General features: G+C 52.1%; 1 protein-coding gene across 1 annotated transcript in view; it reads left to right on the forward strand.

Moving 5' to 3' along the window:
• Positions 1-15,089, forward strand: part of TRABD2B (TraB domain containing 2B) — a 203,819-nt gene that overhangs the window by 159,479 nt on the left and 29,251 nt on the right. The window contains exons 3-4 of the mRNA XM_059689667.1: positions 8,299-8,445; positions 12,776-12,950. Coding sequence (XP_059545650.1) covers positions 8,299-8,445; positions 12,776-12,950 — 322 coding nt within the window. The remainder of the gene's footprint in view (positions 1-8,298; positions 8,446-12,775; positions 12,951-15,089) is intronic.

A 15,089-nucleotide genomic window follows, 5' to 3' on the forward strand; every position in this document is an offset into this window, starting at 1 on the left:
GAGTGACTTGCCCAGGGCTTCCTGGTGGAGATTCAGATGGTGACTAGATCCTCACTCTGCCTCCCAGTCCAGAGCCAGTCCAAGCTCCAGGAAACCTGTGTTTACTTGGATGCCCGCTGCTTAGTAGCGCAGTATCCGGAGACAGGATTCTGTGCTGTGGGCCCGGGGGACTCGGGACACTGAGCAGGAAGCAGGGAAGTTGTCAGCACTGCTTTGCTGCTGCCGATGGGGCAAGGAGAATAAATAAATAAAGCTCAGCCAGAGCCTGGTGGGCTCTGACCTTTGAGGAAATGTCCCCCCAGCTCAGGAAGGCTTCCTGCCAGGTAGACTGCCCTCCTCTCCGACCCAGGGCGCTGACAGACTGAGTGGCCCAGAATCCCGGGGGCTCAGCTCTCCCGCTCTGTACCCTAGAGGCACCGGGTCCCCACAGGGAGCTGCTTGGGATGGGATTTGGAAAGGGTGGTTCATTCAGCTTTCATTCATTCATTTATTCAAATTCATTCTAAAACACTTGTTAAGCCTTTGCTGTATAGGTCAGGCACTGTGCTCGTCGCTGGAGAAACAGCACAAGGACAAATGATTTGCCTGCCCTTCAAGTGTCCCCTTTGAGCAGGAAGGATGAGCATTGATAGCAATGAAGGGGGGGGGGGGCGGGGGAATGCCTGTCCAGGGAGTGTCAGGTGCTTTGGGGGCATTAGGCAGGAGCTGCCCCGTGCACGCCCCGGGGAAGTGCTCTGAGGAAGGAGCCTCTGTAGCAGGTGAAATGGGGGTGTGAACCAGAGGGTGGAAAGAGGGTCCCAGGCAGAGGCAGAGCAAGGAAGAAAAGCTCAGCACAAATGAGGGTCTGAATGAGGTTCTGTGGGGGGGATGACAAAGAGTGAAAACAGATAGGGGGTGGGGCGCACATGTTCCAGGCAGGGTTACCTTGGCAAAGATGATCTCTTTCCTCTCCTCCTATGACAGCTCTGACTAGGCCCCAGGGCTAAGGTTCTAGCACCCCTTCTCCTCCCCAGCTCACCGTTCAGAATTGGGGCCTCCCACACTGGCCCCCACTTTCTGTTTATGTCTGTCCTTCCCATCAGTGGTGGGGTGAAGATGGCTCGGTGGGTGGAGCCTAGGGGGATCAGAAAGAACCCACGGCCTGTCAGCTGGGCCTGTGTTTGAATCCCTGCCCCAGTTCTCCAATGTGAGACCTTATGCAAGCAACTTTACCATCTCAAGGCCTCAGTTTCCTCATCTGTCACATGGGAATAATAATCGCTTTTCCAGAAGGATTATGGGGTGGATGTTTTCTCAATATCCTTATAATGGCTCATGGAACCTGGCATACTAATCAACTGACCTCATCACCCATTGTTCACCCCCTTATTTACTGAGCCCCAGCCACCCTGGCCTCTGCTCCTCCTCACATATGCATGGGTCCTTTGTACCTGCTGTTCCCCCTTCCCTCATCACTCCCCACCCCTTTTCTGCCTCATTTTCTCTATGTAATACAAACACTCTATTTGTCAGGATTCCCGGAGAAACAGAACTAATATGATGGATACATAGATACATAGATACTTAAACACATATTTATTTTAAGGAATTGGCTCACACTGTGGAAGCTGGCAAGTCTAAAATCTTCAGGGCAGGTTGGAAACTCGAGGAAAAGGAATTCAAGTCCAAAGGCAGTCTGTAAGCAGAATTCCCTCCCTTGAGGGAAGTTGGCCTCTTTCTATTAAGACCTTCAATTTATTATATGAAGCCTTCCCTTATTCAATTGTTATGGAGCATACTCTGCTTTACTCAAAGTCTACTGGTTTAAATGTTAATCTCACCTAAAAAAGTATCTTCACAGAAACATCTAGAAGAATGTTTGACCAAATATCTGAGTACCATGACCTAGCCAAGTTGACAAAATTGGCATCACAAGTCCACCCTTGTCAATGTGGCAACCATATCCTTAAACCATATTTAATCTCCAAAAAAAAAAAGACAATAGGAAGATCATAATTTCACCTAGCCTGATGCCATGATCCTGTGTATAACCGAAAGGCACTCATGCCTTCCCTGAATGCTGTTTACTCTTCTTCTGATGTCCCATAACTTACATATATATGATGTAGAGTTAACAGTACTTAAATACTATAATATACAGTCTGACATTACATGATGGTGGAGAAGAACAGAAAAAAGAAAAGAAAAAAGAAAACAAAAAATGTTGCATACCACTCACATACACATTCTTAACAAAATAAGGGAGAAATAGTCCTGACAACAAAGTCCTTGTTTCTGTAACCAGTCACATGGTCGGAGCTGGTGTTTAAAACCCCATTCTTGAGGCTAGGGGACTGTCTAGGGCGGGGGGATAAAATGGATACATATGCAATACCCTTTGTAATACTTTAAGCAATAAAAAAAAAATATATTTTAGAAAAAAAAAAAAAAAAAAAAACCATTCTTCCCTTACCACGTCCATATTCCCTCTGCCTCCTGAAAACACCTCAGCTGGTGTGGTTCTGTACCCAGCAAGCTAACCCAAGCCTTGATTCCTGAGGGTCCTGGGCCATCCACAGTCCTGCCTGGATTGTGTTGTCGTTTTCACTGATGTTCGTTAGGGCAGGGGGTGGTGATACTGAGATGTCCTCAGAGACCTGCTGTGCTCACACACCCTTCCTTACCACCATTGAGGATAGCAGTCCAGCTCCCTCGGTAGTCAGGACCAGTCACCAGCCAGCACAGTGACTCCCTTCCCTGCCTGTTGATCCAGAGTCATGAGGAGCCCAGTGGCCAGGGGGCAGACTTAACTTCCAGTTCAGTGGAATCATTGCTATGTCTCTAACATTCAAAATATCAATATTTCGCTAATTCTCTTATTTATTCTCCATGTCCACCCAGCAGGTAAGCTCGATGAGGCAGGTTTTGGGTCTGTTTGTCCCTAGCTCCCCGGCATCTAGAGCAGGGCCTGGCGCATGGCAGGTGCTCAGTGAGCATCGCTGAGCGGGTGGGGCCTTTGCTGTGACTTCCCTGTGAGAAGTGCTCATTGCCCACTTCGCACCCCAGCCTGAGAGCCCAGCCTGTCCACAGGAGCCCCAGGTCCCAACATACTCCTGACAAAGGGCCCTGCTGCCTTCCTCTCTAAAGGACGTTGCTGAGCCGTCAAGTGAACACAAGGCCTCAGTGTTCACCATCTCAGCCCTTTCAGGACTGTTTACTAGACTAATCTGGAACAATAAACCCGTCCGCACCCTCCTGGCGCCTGCCTCACTCCATCCTAGGCCCGTGTTTGAAGATGTGTTTAAATTCCGGGCTACATTCAGCAGACGCCGCAGGCCAGCTCCCGGCCACAAGCACTGGTGAGGGGGGCCAGCGGGATGCTCAGGGGCTCTTGGTGGCAGGGCCTTTGCACACAGACGTCCAGGGGGAGCGAGGCTGCTCTAGCCTTCACCTGGTGTTTGTTATTCCATGTCAAAGCCTTATCATAAACATTATCCTAGAGTGGGCCACCGAGGCTCTGGGCGAGGAGGGTATGTTAGGCTAAAGTGGCCGGGAGCAGAAGGCACCAAGGCCCGGGAGCCTGTGAGCAGGGCAGGCTTGGGAATTCAGGGTGAATGGGAGAGAAGCAAGGTGGTGCTTCTACACAGGGCCTCGAGCCCCACTTAACCACCCTCTACTGGCATGGCCAGTTGGCAAATCGGTCTCTAAAATGAGATCCACATGGGTGAAAACCACGCCCAATTAATCCATCAATCCCAGATCCCTGCAGAGAATCGGCAGAAGGTAAATGTTTGTTCAGTGAATGAATGAGCGTAGCTTCCCAGTGTCTATTGGAAGCACCAAGAATGCTCAGGATAGAGCACATTTTATTTTGAAGTCCTGGTCGGGAGGACCTGTTCTGGAGCCAGACAGACATGACTTCAAATCCAGCTCTTCCTTTACAAGCTATGTGGCCTTGGGCCTGTCCTTCCCCTCTGCTTCTTGGTGTCCTGTTTGTAATAGGCACACTATCGCTGCTGGCGGTCTCCCAGAGAGCAGAGGGCAGCTCTGGTGAGCATTGGTAAACCAAGAGGACGGTCCTCAGTAGACTGCCAACGTGCAAGTGCACATCCTGCCCCCCCCCACCCCAGTTTTGTCACCTTTAATGAGTTAATGTCTCTTTGTTATTTGTTTGGATTTTTAAAAATCTATAGGACTAGTACTAGACCTACCTCAGAATTATGATAAAGTTTAACTAAATTAATATGAGTTTAAAGGGTTCCTGATACATAATAAGTGCTCAGTAAACATAGTGATCCTAATAATGGCTTGGTGAGGACTGCTTCGTAAGTGGCAAAGGATGGATCCGAGGTGGGAGGTTTGGGGGAAAGGGCCCAGGATTCAGGGTCAGCCTCCTTCTACTTGAAGCAGTTCCTGAATGTCTGCAGTTCAACAGTGAACAGAGGGGCAGGCTTCCTGCCCTTGCAGAGTTCTCAGCCTAGATAAGCAGAGCAAAGGGGATGATCTGAAGAGGACACTTCAGTGGGATAAGTGCCAAGACCAAGGGAAGCACCAAACCCCACCCAGAATAGGGGGAGTCTCTAGATGACAGGCTCAGGTTTCAGTCCCAGCCCACCATACTCCGCTGGATGCCTCTCAGTGATCTGGCCTGTAACAAGCTAATAATAAATACTTCCTGGCCATTTCTGGCTATTCCACAAGGCTCCAGAAAGAACATGGGTGTGGCCATGTCTGCAGGATGAACGTGGACTGTGCCAATGGACAGCTGGAAATCCTGCCCCAGGGACTGCATAGCACCCCGGGCTGGGTATCAGGAGAGTGGGGTGTGAGCTCACTCCACCCCCGCTCACAGTGCGGCCTTGGGTGAGCCCCATCCTGCCCACTTTGGGCTCCTATCTCCTCTTCTCTTCTGTGTGTTGAGGGCATGGGATGATCAGTGATTCTCAAACTGGGCTCCAGGGTACCCATGAGTTCCATGGAGAAGCTTTGGTAGTCTGTGCTGCAGAGGACATTGAAATAGCAGGACTTCAGGCTCCAGCCTGCCTCCCTTATGTCAATCAGGGAAGTTTCTATTTTTATCTGCTCCACATTTTGAATTCCAAGTAAGATTCCTCTGGAAAACAATAACAACAAAGAAGGGATCCCATGGCTAAAAAAGGTTTGGAAAACCACTGGACCTGATGACATCCAGGGTCCCATCCAGCTCCAATCAAGAAAAGTTAAGGCCTAACTCTGTTCTTCCAAGTGTCATTTAGCCAGCATTTAGCCAGCACTTTCTACTGCCAGAATTGTTCTTCGCCCCCTGCAGATTGTAAGTGCTTAATTCACTAGAGTACCTCCAGGCTCTGTGAGGGCCGTGTGACTGAGGAAATGACTTCGTGTGGCTAAGAAAGTCCAAGGGAGCCATTTCTCCTCCAGGCGTGTCTTGTGGGTGCCTGGGCAGATGACCTCATCACAAGCTAAGTGGTGCTCGGCCAGGCCTACGCTGAGAAGCACCAAGCAGGTGTGTGCAGCAACAGGGTGTGGTCACAGGAGGTCTGTGTGTCTCAGCCCCCAGAAGAGGAAAGCAGAGCATTCCAGCTTGACACGGATGCTTTCATCCAAGGCATGTGCCATGTGGGAGGAAGTGCCTGTTGCCTTAGCAATGTCCTCAGCAACAGGTCCACTGCCTCCTGCGATCCATCCCCAGCCACCATGCTGCCATCAACACCCTGCACCAGGTGGCCGCAGATCGGATTGCAGGGGTAGTGGCCAGAGCCTGGAGAAGGCCCAGAGGTGGGGTGGTGGGGTCTGACCTCATCTCCAGCCAGCTCATTAGGGGGAGCAGCCTGGGCTGCTGCATCCAAGCTCAATCCAGCTCTCCTCACCGCCAGAAACAACTGTGGGAGGGGATGGGTGGAGCTGATCTAACAAGCACAACTTGGTCCCAATGCCCATGACAGTATTTTGGGCAGATTCTGTGTACCTATTGCATGAGCTTTTCTGTCTGGAGCCATGTAGTGACAACACTTGGTGGGAACTTCTGCCAGGTGGTTATGGTGTGCCCCAAATGCAGACAGGGTGCCAACATTCTAGGGGCTAGTCTGAGGGATTACCAAGCAGCCTTGAACTATGAAGTGACCACAGCAGCTATCAAAGTGCTAAGGAAAGGGTGGGGTAGCATGCTGTCTTTTCCAGGTCCCATGTTGAGTATTACAAACACAAAATGCGTAAGGGGCACTTCCCGTCTTCAAGAAGCTCATAGCCTGTTGGGAGAGACAGCATTACATTCTCATGTTCACGCTGTAGTGGAGGAAAACATGGAGGAACATGGCGCCACAACTGTGCTGTGTGACGACGGCAGTGAGTGTTTGCTCAGCTATCTGGGCCCAGTTGCAAGTGGGCTCTGCTGGGCTTGCTTGCATGTCTGTTGGCTGGGTGAGGATGGTCTTGGTGGGACAACTGAAGCAATGTGGCTCTGCCCTCCATGTCTCACCCCCCACAGACTAGCCTGGGCCGCCTTCCGGGCAGTAGTGGGGGAGTAAGAGGCAGCAGAAACACATTAGAGCTTTTCAGGCCGCTACTTGAACTAGTTACTAACATACCATTGGCTATAGGACAAGTCCAGAATCAGAATGGGAGGGAGCTACTGAGTTCCGGGGACAAGGGCATGGATTCAAGGAGACCTTGAGAGTCCCATGGGGGGGGGGGGGGGACAGGGGCGCTCTGAGAAGTTTCGTGGAGGAGATATCTGAGCTGAGCCTATACAGCCAAGTCTGAATTTGCAAGTGGAGAATAGAGGTGGAATACACAGGAAATAGCATGTACAGGGCACAGAGATGGCTGACGGTGGCAGAAGAAAATGGGCTAGATGGGAGGGGAGGGGAGGGGAGAGAAGGGGAGGGGAGGAGAGGGGTCTGTATGGACAGCATGGGAGTGGCTAATGCAATGGACCCAGTGAGAGATGCCTGGGCCTAAATTGGTGTGTATCAAGAGGCTGGGGGACTGTCATCCCACACACTGCAAACAGAATAAGCAGGGCCTGAGGACTGATGGGCCAGGTAGCCCAAGACCACCTCCTGATGTTTAGCACAAGACTTGCAACAAGTTTTTCCCTATATCTGTGCTAAATAACTCAAATAATGTCTGGCTCCTCCTATTTGTTGGCCAAGGGAGTCGGGGATACAGTCACTGTGTGAAACTGAGCAAGTCCCTTCCCCTCATGGGCCTCCATTTCCCATCTAAAAGGGGACCTTTTAGATCATGTCTCAGGGCTCTCAGACCTCAGTTGGGCCACGTTCCATTAGACCCCTGGTCCTCAAACACCAGGAGCCATTGGGCTGTGGAGAAATTCCAGGGAGCCTGTTAAAATCCACATCCTGGCTCCACCTTAGATTCCAATTCCAGGGGTGGGAGCTGGGCATCTGATATTTGGTAGCCCTCCAAGTGGTCCTGGTGCCTGGCAGGTCTGCCTGGGTGACAGCAGTTTCCCCAGGGCCCAGCATAGAGGCCCTTGAGGAAACACGTGTGAATGTGTCTGACCCGGGGGGCATGGGTCAGCCCTGGGGGCCCAGCTCCTAGGCCTTTGTCTGGTGTGAGGATGGCTTCTGGAGCAGGTGGCATTTGGGTTAGGCCTTGACATCTAAGCTTGTTTTGGTCATTTGTTTGCTTTGTTGCGGGGGGCGGGGGGTGCTCCCGATTACCAAGTGAGTCTGTGCCCACTCTAGAACTTTTCTAAACACAGGAAAAGAAGAGCCCAAAGGAAAACTTACCCGTCATTCCAAAACCCAGGCACAATTAGGGTTCTCCTTTTGTCACATCATTAGATAAGATGTTAATACTCAACCCTGGTCAGTGTGGCGCAGTTGGTTGAGCATCGTCCCATGCATCGAGAGGTCACCACTTTGATTCCTGGTCAGGGCACATGCCCGGGTTGCTGGCTGCTTGATCTTGGTGGGGGGCATGCAGGAGGCAGCAGATCGATGTCTCCTCCCCCCCCGCCGCCCCCCGCCTCACTTTCTCTTCCCCTCTCTCTAGAATCAATTTTTAAAAAACTTTTTTTTTAAAAAAAGATGTTAATATTTTTCGCAGGAGTGGGGACGGTGTGGGCAGAGGGCTGGGGACGGGAACAGGCTGCACGTGTTCAGAGGCCGGTGAGTAAGGAGCGGGAAATGTGGAAACGCTCAGACTGCGCCAGCTGGTGCCGGCCCCACACACCTTCTCTGTTTCAGGGCCTGTTGCCCCAAAGTCCAGAGGGAGCACCGCCAGTCCTGGAGGTGTCGGGGACCTCAGCCAGGTCCCTGAGCACAGCGCTTATTTCTCTTTCTTCCCTCTGCCCAGGTGCTGTTTGCCCTGAACCAGACCCTGCTGCAGCATGAGAGCGTGCGGGCTGGGAGCCTGCAGGCGCCCTACACCACGGAGGACCTCATCAAGCACTACAACTGCGGGGACCTCAATGCCGTCATCTTCAACCACGACACGTCACAGGTGAGGCTCCCCTCCTCCAGCCCGGACAGCCTCTGCATCACTAGTTCCCAAGGCCAGGCCCACGTGAACCCGCCTGGCATTTATTAGATGCCTACTGTGTGCCAAGCACAATCTTTTCTCCAACCATGGTAAGCAGGAGCTATTGGGATCCCCATTCTATGGGGAAACTAAGGCTCAGAGAGGGGAGGAGACTTGCCCAAGGCCACACCACTCATTATCTGTTGGGTTATCAGGTTATGAAGAGCAGTATTTGAGGCTGATGTGTGTAGACCCTGGAAGCTTAGCCTGGAAGAACAGGGCGTCCAGTTCAGCATGTAGTGAAATTAAAGTCCAGGGAGAGAAAGCCCACAGTTACTCAGACTCAGAGCGTGGGCCAGAGTCTAGCCCAGAGCGTTCTGCCTTGTTTTAAAGCCTAAAGGAAAAACCACCCATAGGCTGGGCAGACAGTGGGTGGGACCTCGAGAGGCTGAGCATGGCTCTACCAGGAGGAGGGTGAGAGTTTGCATTGGAGGCACAGCTGGGGCCTAGGCTGTGTAATTCAGCCTGTGTACCACCCCACTGGAGCCAGCACTCCTGAGAGCAAGGATGTGGTGCTTATCTCTCGGTCCCAGTGCCAGCACAGGGCCTGGCACAAGCGTGCATCGATGAGCAACTGGTGCATGAACGACTGTAGTAAGACACACATTGTGCATAGTTTGGTGTAGAGAAGGAGGGAGGAGGGATCCAGAGACCTGGCCACAGGAGGCTCAGTTCTGAGAGCTCTGACTATCATGGTGAAGAAGGAAGGAGGAGAGAACTGCGATACCACTAGGCTCATAGGCATCCCACCAGCCATTCCCTTTGTGACAGAGCCCTGCCCTGCGTCCTCTGTTAGGGAGAGGCTGGTGAGCCCTGAGCAGAGAGAGCTGTGTTGCAGAGGGTACCTGGTCACCACCTGAGATGTCCAGGCCATGGTGTGGCCAGGCTGGGGGGAGGGGCATGCAGGACAGAGCCTCGCCAGGCTGTGGCTGACACTAAGCTGAGGGAGGAGGACTGGGGTGGCCTCAGGAGATGGCAAGCTCAGATTTTCTGTGATCTGTCTCTGGCGGGTGGGCTGCCTATGTCATTGTAGGGATTAAGTAAGATCAGTTTTGGAAAATGCATAGCACAGTGCATGGCACAAAAGAAGTCGCAACTAAATGTCAGCTTCGTACGACTAGCCTGGGGCGTGGAGCTGTGATGGCAGAGGCCACAGTAAGCGTAGCTTAGGCAGGGGCAGAGACGGAGCTGACGAAGAGATGGCCTTCAGAGCCTTCAGAGAACCAGGAAGGCCTCCTCTGCTTGCTGACCAAGAGTGTGCATGTGCGGAAAAGCGAATCTCCATTCATTCCTTAGGAAGCTAAAGAACATTCAGACAAGAACATAAAGAACATAAAGGACAAGAGTCAGAAAGTTGAACGTCAAAGCTGCAAAGGAGTTGGGTGAGGCACCCAAGTTCCCTGGGCTGCCCAGTGGCTGCCAACAGTCTCTGCCTGTTTCATGCTAATGAGCCTTTGCTCAATGCCAAGGGTGGGTCCTGTGGGTCCTGGGTTTGAGCCTGGGTGTGGATGGGAGCAAATTAATGATGTCATTAGACTTTTTGGCAGATCCTAAATCTTCTGTGACAAATTTAAGTGCAGGACACACGATAAGATTTTAAAGAGGATACGTCAGGCCCCCAGGGCCCTAGAGCAATGGGTCTGAGATGGGGGAGAGGGGGTGAGACTGTGGGTGTGACCTCAGTGTGGGCTCCCCTGACCCATGACCCGGATGGGGTCAGGTCTGACAGTTGAGTGCTGTCTTCATGCATCAGAGGCCCCAATGGCCTCATCCTTTTTCTTCACCCCATTCATCCAACAGACACCTTCTGAGAACTCCCACTGGTCCAACCCTATATCGAGCTAGGGGGCCATAGAGCATCCTCAGTCTGTGTCTGCTGCCATGGATGGAGCCTGCAACCCAGTGGGGAGTCAGACTTGCCCATGAGAACACTGTGGGATCTGTGTCTGAGAGGATGCTGAGGGGTTGGGGAGACACAGGAGGCACCTCACAGAGTGAACATGTCTTGGTTTTATCCAGGATATTCCAGGTTCATGGTTAGAGCAGACCGCCCCACACCTGGTAGTTATTCTGACTCTTAATTATATATGAGCTTTCACTCCCAAAAGTGTCTGTGTATGGACAATAAAAATATACCCTCATGTTACCAATTTCGAAACTGAGTCTCAGAGAGGCCAAGTCACTTGCTAGTTATAGAGCCTCCCAGCTGGAGGGTGGCAGACGAGGGATCCAGCCCAAGTTGTCCTGGCTGTCTGACTTCTGGACCCATATTCATATCACCATAACTCTACTGCCTCTCAGCTCATTCAACCATCCACTCATTCAGTGTCTGAACAAATATGTGTGTGTTGGTACAACAGTGTCTTACATTCTTTCCCATGTCAAGGAATGAAGAGAAGCCTGAGAGGGCCACGCTTCCAGAAATAACCCCTCTGGGTCCCAGCTCTCTGTATTCCCCTCCACTTGGAAGCCTGCAGGGTTGCCTTTCTTGTGGCTGCAGCAAATCTAAGTGTGGCCTGTGCTGTAGTAAGATGTAGTAAGAACTCCATTTCTTTATTTATCCATTCGCCCAAAAGCCTGTGGGCACCAGCCTATGGGACACTGGCATGGCTGCTACCTACAATTCTATAGGAGACACCAGCCATAGCATCGTCCTGCTCAGCCTAGAACAACAAGCCAGGCCTTTCTGGCAGAGCAGCCCCTCCCCTCTCGCCCTGAGGAGCACACTGGTCCTTGGCCAGCAGATAGCAGAGACAGATGTTCAGCCTTCTCCAAGTCCCTCGGGGTTCAGCCTCTGTTGATGCCTTCATTTTCCTCAGAAAGTGTGTTGACAACTCGTCAGTGGCTCTAGAAGCCATGTGGCTGGGCCACATGATTCTTCTGGGGGCTAAAACCTGCAGGAAATTAGTCTTCTGGTGCCAGACTCTCCATCTAGCTAGTCCATCAGTCAGCTGGGCCTCGTGGCCTGTGCTTTAGGCCTGGGTTAGTGAAGACAGAGAAATGGAAGAAGAGACACCAGGAGGAAGACATGCCGTGAGCAATAGCGTGGAGGTTGACAGGTGTGGGAAAAGAGAAGGTCTGTTATCTTTCCTCCATGGCCATGGCGTCCTCTAAGTCACACCAACATGTTGCAGGCCACGGTGCAGGACACCTGGACCCGCCACCCAAATGGAAAGACAAGTTGCTGGGAATGGAAGAATGCAGCAGAAGGCCATGTGGTCAGGAAGGACAGCACAGCTCTATGTTCAAAGTTCCAGAACCCTTTTTTGGACACCTCTTCTGTTCCAGGCATTGATAAAGGCTCTTCCCCTGAACTCAAGTTGCTCTCTGCCTAGTTCAAGAACATGTCAGTGATGCTGGCCCCAGGTCACGTGGCTGGGTGTGGACAGTGGGCCCAGAGCTGAGAAATTGGGATAGTTCCAGGCCAGGTTGCTAAACAGGCCACCATTATGGGAGAAAGCCATGTCTTCGAATTGAAGTTTCTAAGAAGGATGGAGGAGTTTGATTATGTCCCAGGAAGTGATGGAGCTGGGGGTGGAGAGATAGTGGTGGCAATAGACAGTGGCCAACCAAGGCTCAGGCATTGGGAAAACCCAAGTTAGGACCCCTGCTCTCATCTCTGCAGGGTGGAGTGGGCTGAACATGGCTCATAGAGCAGCCATCATCTCATGTAACCCCCAAAAAACATTGTCAGTCCCATCTTACAAATGAGGAAACTGAGGCTCAGGAAAGCTAAGTAACTTGGCCAAAGCCAACACAGTGTCAGAACAGGGCCTAAAGCCCATACCCTATGGCCTTTCTGCTACACCAGGCAGCTCAGCTGACCATCCACACCTTGCTGAACAGAATTTCCCGGATGTGCCAGTGCCAGGCTGCCGAAGGGAGGGCAGTGAAGCAGCTGAGCTCGGGCCGCCTCCCGGGACCTCAGTGCCTGGAAGCTGAGGTTCAACAAGGCAGAGACACGGAAGGGTACATGTGGGAGGGCAGCAGTCTGGACTCTCTTCCTGGCTCAGCCTCTTTGCAAGCTATGTGCCTTTGCACATGTCTCTGGACCTTTCCATTCTTGCTTTCTTCACTTATAAAGCTGGAATAACCACACTCATCTCAAAGGGTTTGGGAATTGATGAAAAACATATAGCCAACTGTGGGGACATAAGAAAGGTAAGTTGCTCGCCCACCTGGGCTGTGTGTGTGTTTGAGGCCCACCTTGCTCCAGAAAGAACTGAAGGCAGCCTCTGTCTTACCTTTACAGCTGCCCAACTTTATCAACACGACGCTCCCGCCGCACGAGCAGGTGACAGCCCAGGAGATCGACAGCTACTTCCGCCAGGAGCTCATCTACAAGCGGAACGAGCGCATGGGGAGGAGGGTCATGGCGCTGCTTCAGGAGAACGAAGACAAGATCTGCTTCTTTGCCTTTGGAGCAGGTTTGGGCCGGAGTGGGGAAGGGATTATTTTCAGAATTCCTAAGGGCTGGGAGATTTGCTAAACCCTTTCCTGATCTCTGCTTCATAAAGGGAAAAGCTGAGGCCCGCAATGGGGCAGGGAAAGCTACAACGTGCTTAGCAGAGCTGGGTCCCAAAGTGGTTCTCATCCTTTTAGTCAAGAGTTTTTTCATTATAGTCCCCGTGGGAAAGGGGGTGGCCCCGGCCAAGGCCAGGACAGCTTCTGTGGCCCCTTTATGTCCCAGGAGGCCATGTCGAGAGCCCAGAACTGAGCTAGCTCCCACTACCCAGCCCAGCCTTGGATCCCCCACCTCCAGCAGAGCCAGGGCCATGTGACCTAGTGAGCAGAGGTGGGCTCTGGTATGTCCCAGTCCTGCCTCCAGATCTCAGCCCCAGCCCCGTCCAGGCTGCATGACCTCTGGGTGGTAATTTCTCAGAGGCTCAAGTCCTCCTCTATGAGTTATAGCAATAACTATTCGATGAATTGAAAATATCTATCTTGGAAAAGAGTTGTAGAAATTAGTGACAACATTTAAATAGCCTGGCATATACTAGTAGTAAGAACTCACAGTGGCGGCTACCATTATCATGATCATCATCATGACAATCACGACAAGATGTATTATCCCAATGTGGACCGTGAACTGGATGCTTCTCCTGGGGGCTCTGGCCTCTTTGTGCAAAGCGAAGTCCCAGTGTCCAGATGCAGGGCTTGCTCAGCGTCTCTCCCTGTTCCTTCCCCCCATCCCTCTTCTTCTCCAGATTCTTTCTTCCTGTCTCTGTGCTGGCACTGCTGGTGACAGTGATGTCCACGTTGGGACCAGGAGGTTGCATTTGCCCCCTTTAGTAGTCAGCTTTTGCTCCAGAGCTACAACAAACATGTATTTTTTCATGTTACCACGGTTTGGGTTGATGAAATTCATCTTCTGTTTCATGAGAATTAAGCAAGAGGCCTGGTGAGCACTCACAGCCACTGCCCTCTCCCCCCTCCCTTCGCTGGACTGTTTCCCACACAGGGTCTGCCTGGGGCAGGCTGAGTTAGACCAAGTTGAGCAGTCGGTCTAACTTGGAAGGGTCCTGATTTCGTTACGGGACATGTCCACTGTTTGAGGTCCGCCTTCCCCCTGCCTCCTGCTCCTGCCATTCAACCCCATATACTTGAAGGGCAAGAGCTAGGGTTCGTCTGTCTGTGCCTGTGTTCCCTCCTCTGCAGCCCTCAGCACATGGATGAGGAGAAGCACATGATGGCCTCAGACACACAGGACCTCTGGGGCAGTCTCTTTAAGGCCACGAACTCTGTCTGGGTGCCTCTGTGGTTTCATCTCAGGCCTTCCCATATCATTGGGCCCTGGGGACCTAAGTCAGTCTTACTCATGTTATCCATCCTCTGTCCCATCCTCAAAGAAGGCACAGGGCCCCCAAGGCTGCGGGAGGAAGGACGGGAGGGTCTTTGCCACTGGAGGTATGCCTAGCCACCTCCCACGTGTGTGTCTGCCCATGCATAGATCTCCCAGAACCAGTTTCATTGGGTATCCCAAGAAATAGCTTGGGAGACAGAAACATAATTATAAGACACCCACCCAACGCTAGCCCAGCCTTGCCAGGTGTCTGAGCAGGGCCCCTGCTGTGATTCTGCCACAGGCTAACCTCAGAAGCCAGTGGAGGCCCTGAAGACTCCAGGCTCTGGAGCACTGGGGAGGGGCCATGCAAGCTAAGAAAGGAGGTGGGTAGTCGCACTTGTGCCTGCCCTTCCACCCAGTGCTAACCGCCCCCCCTACTCCCTACACCCCACCCAGTGCCTAGTCAGACCTTTCCAGTGCTGATGGCAGACTGGCCCCTCCTCTGTGCTGCTCCACAGGGGGAGTTGGGCCAAAGGGTCAGGGCTTTGGAGTCAGGATGCCTGGGTGTAAAGTGTGGCTCTACCTCTGTCCGCTAAGTGAGCCTGGGAAAGCCATCTCACCTCCATGGGCCTCAGCCTCTCCTTTGTAAAATGGGGATAGTATGCCCATCTCATATGATTATGTTGGATACACTCATTTTAGATCACAGGGCTAAAACTCTGCACCAGGGTGGAGGGGTTCTTATAATAAAACCCCTACTGTGTGTCAGCCATCAGTCTAT

This window comes from Myotis daubentonii, chromosome 3, assembly GCF_963259705.1.
Source record: "Myotis daubentonii chromosome 3, mMyoDau2.1, whole genome shotgun sequence".
Classification (NCBI taxonomy): Eukaryota; Metazoa; Chordata; class Mammalia; order Chiroptera; family Vespertilionidae; genus Myotis; species Myotis daubentonii.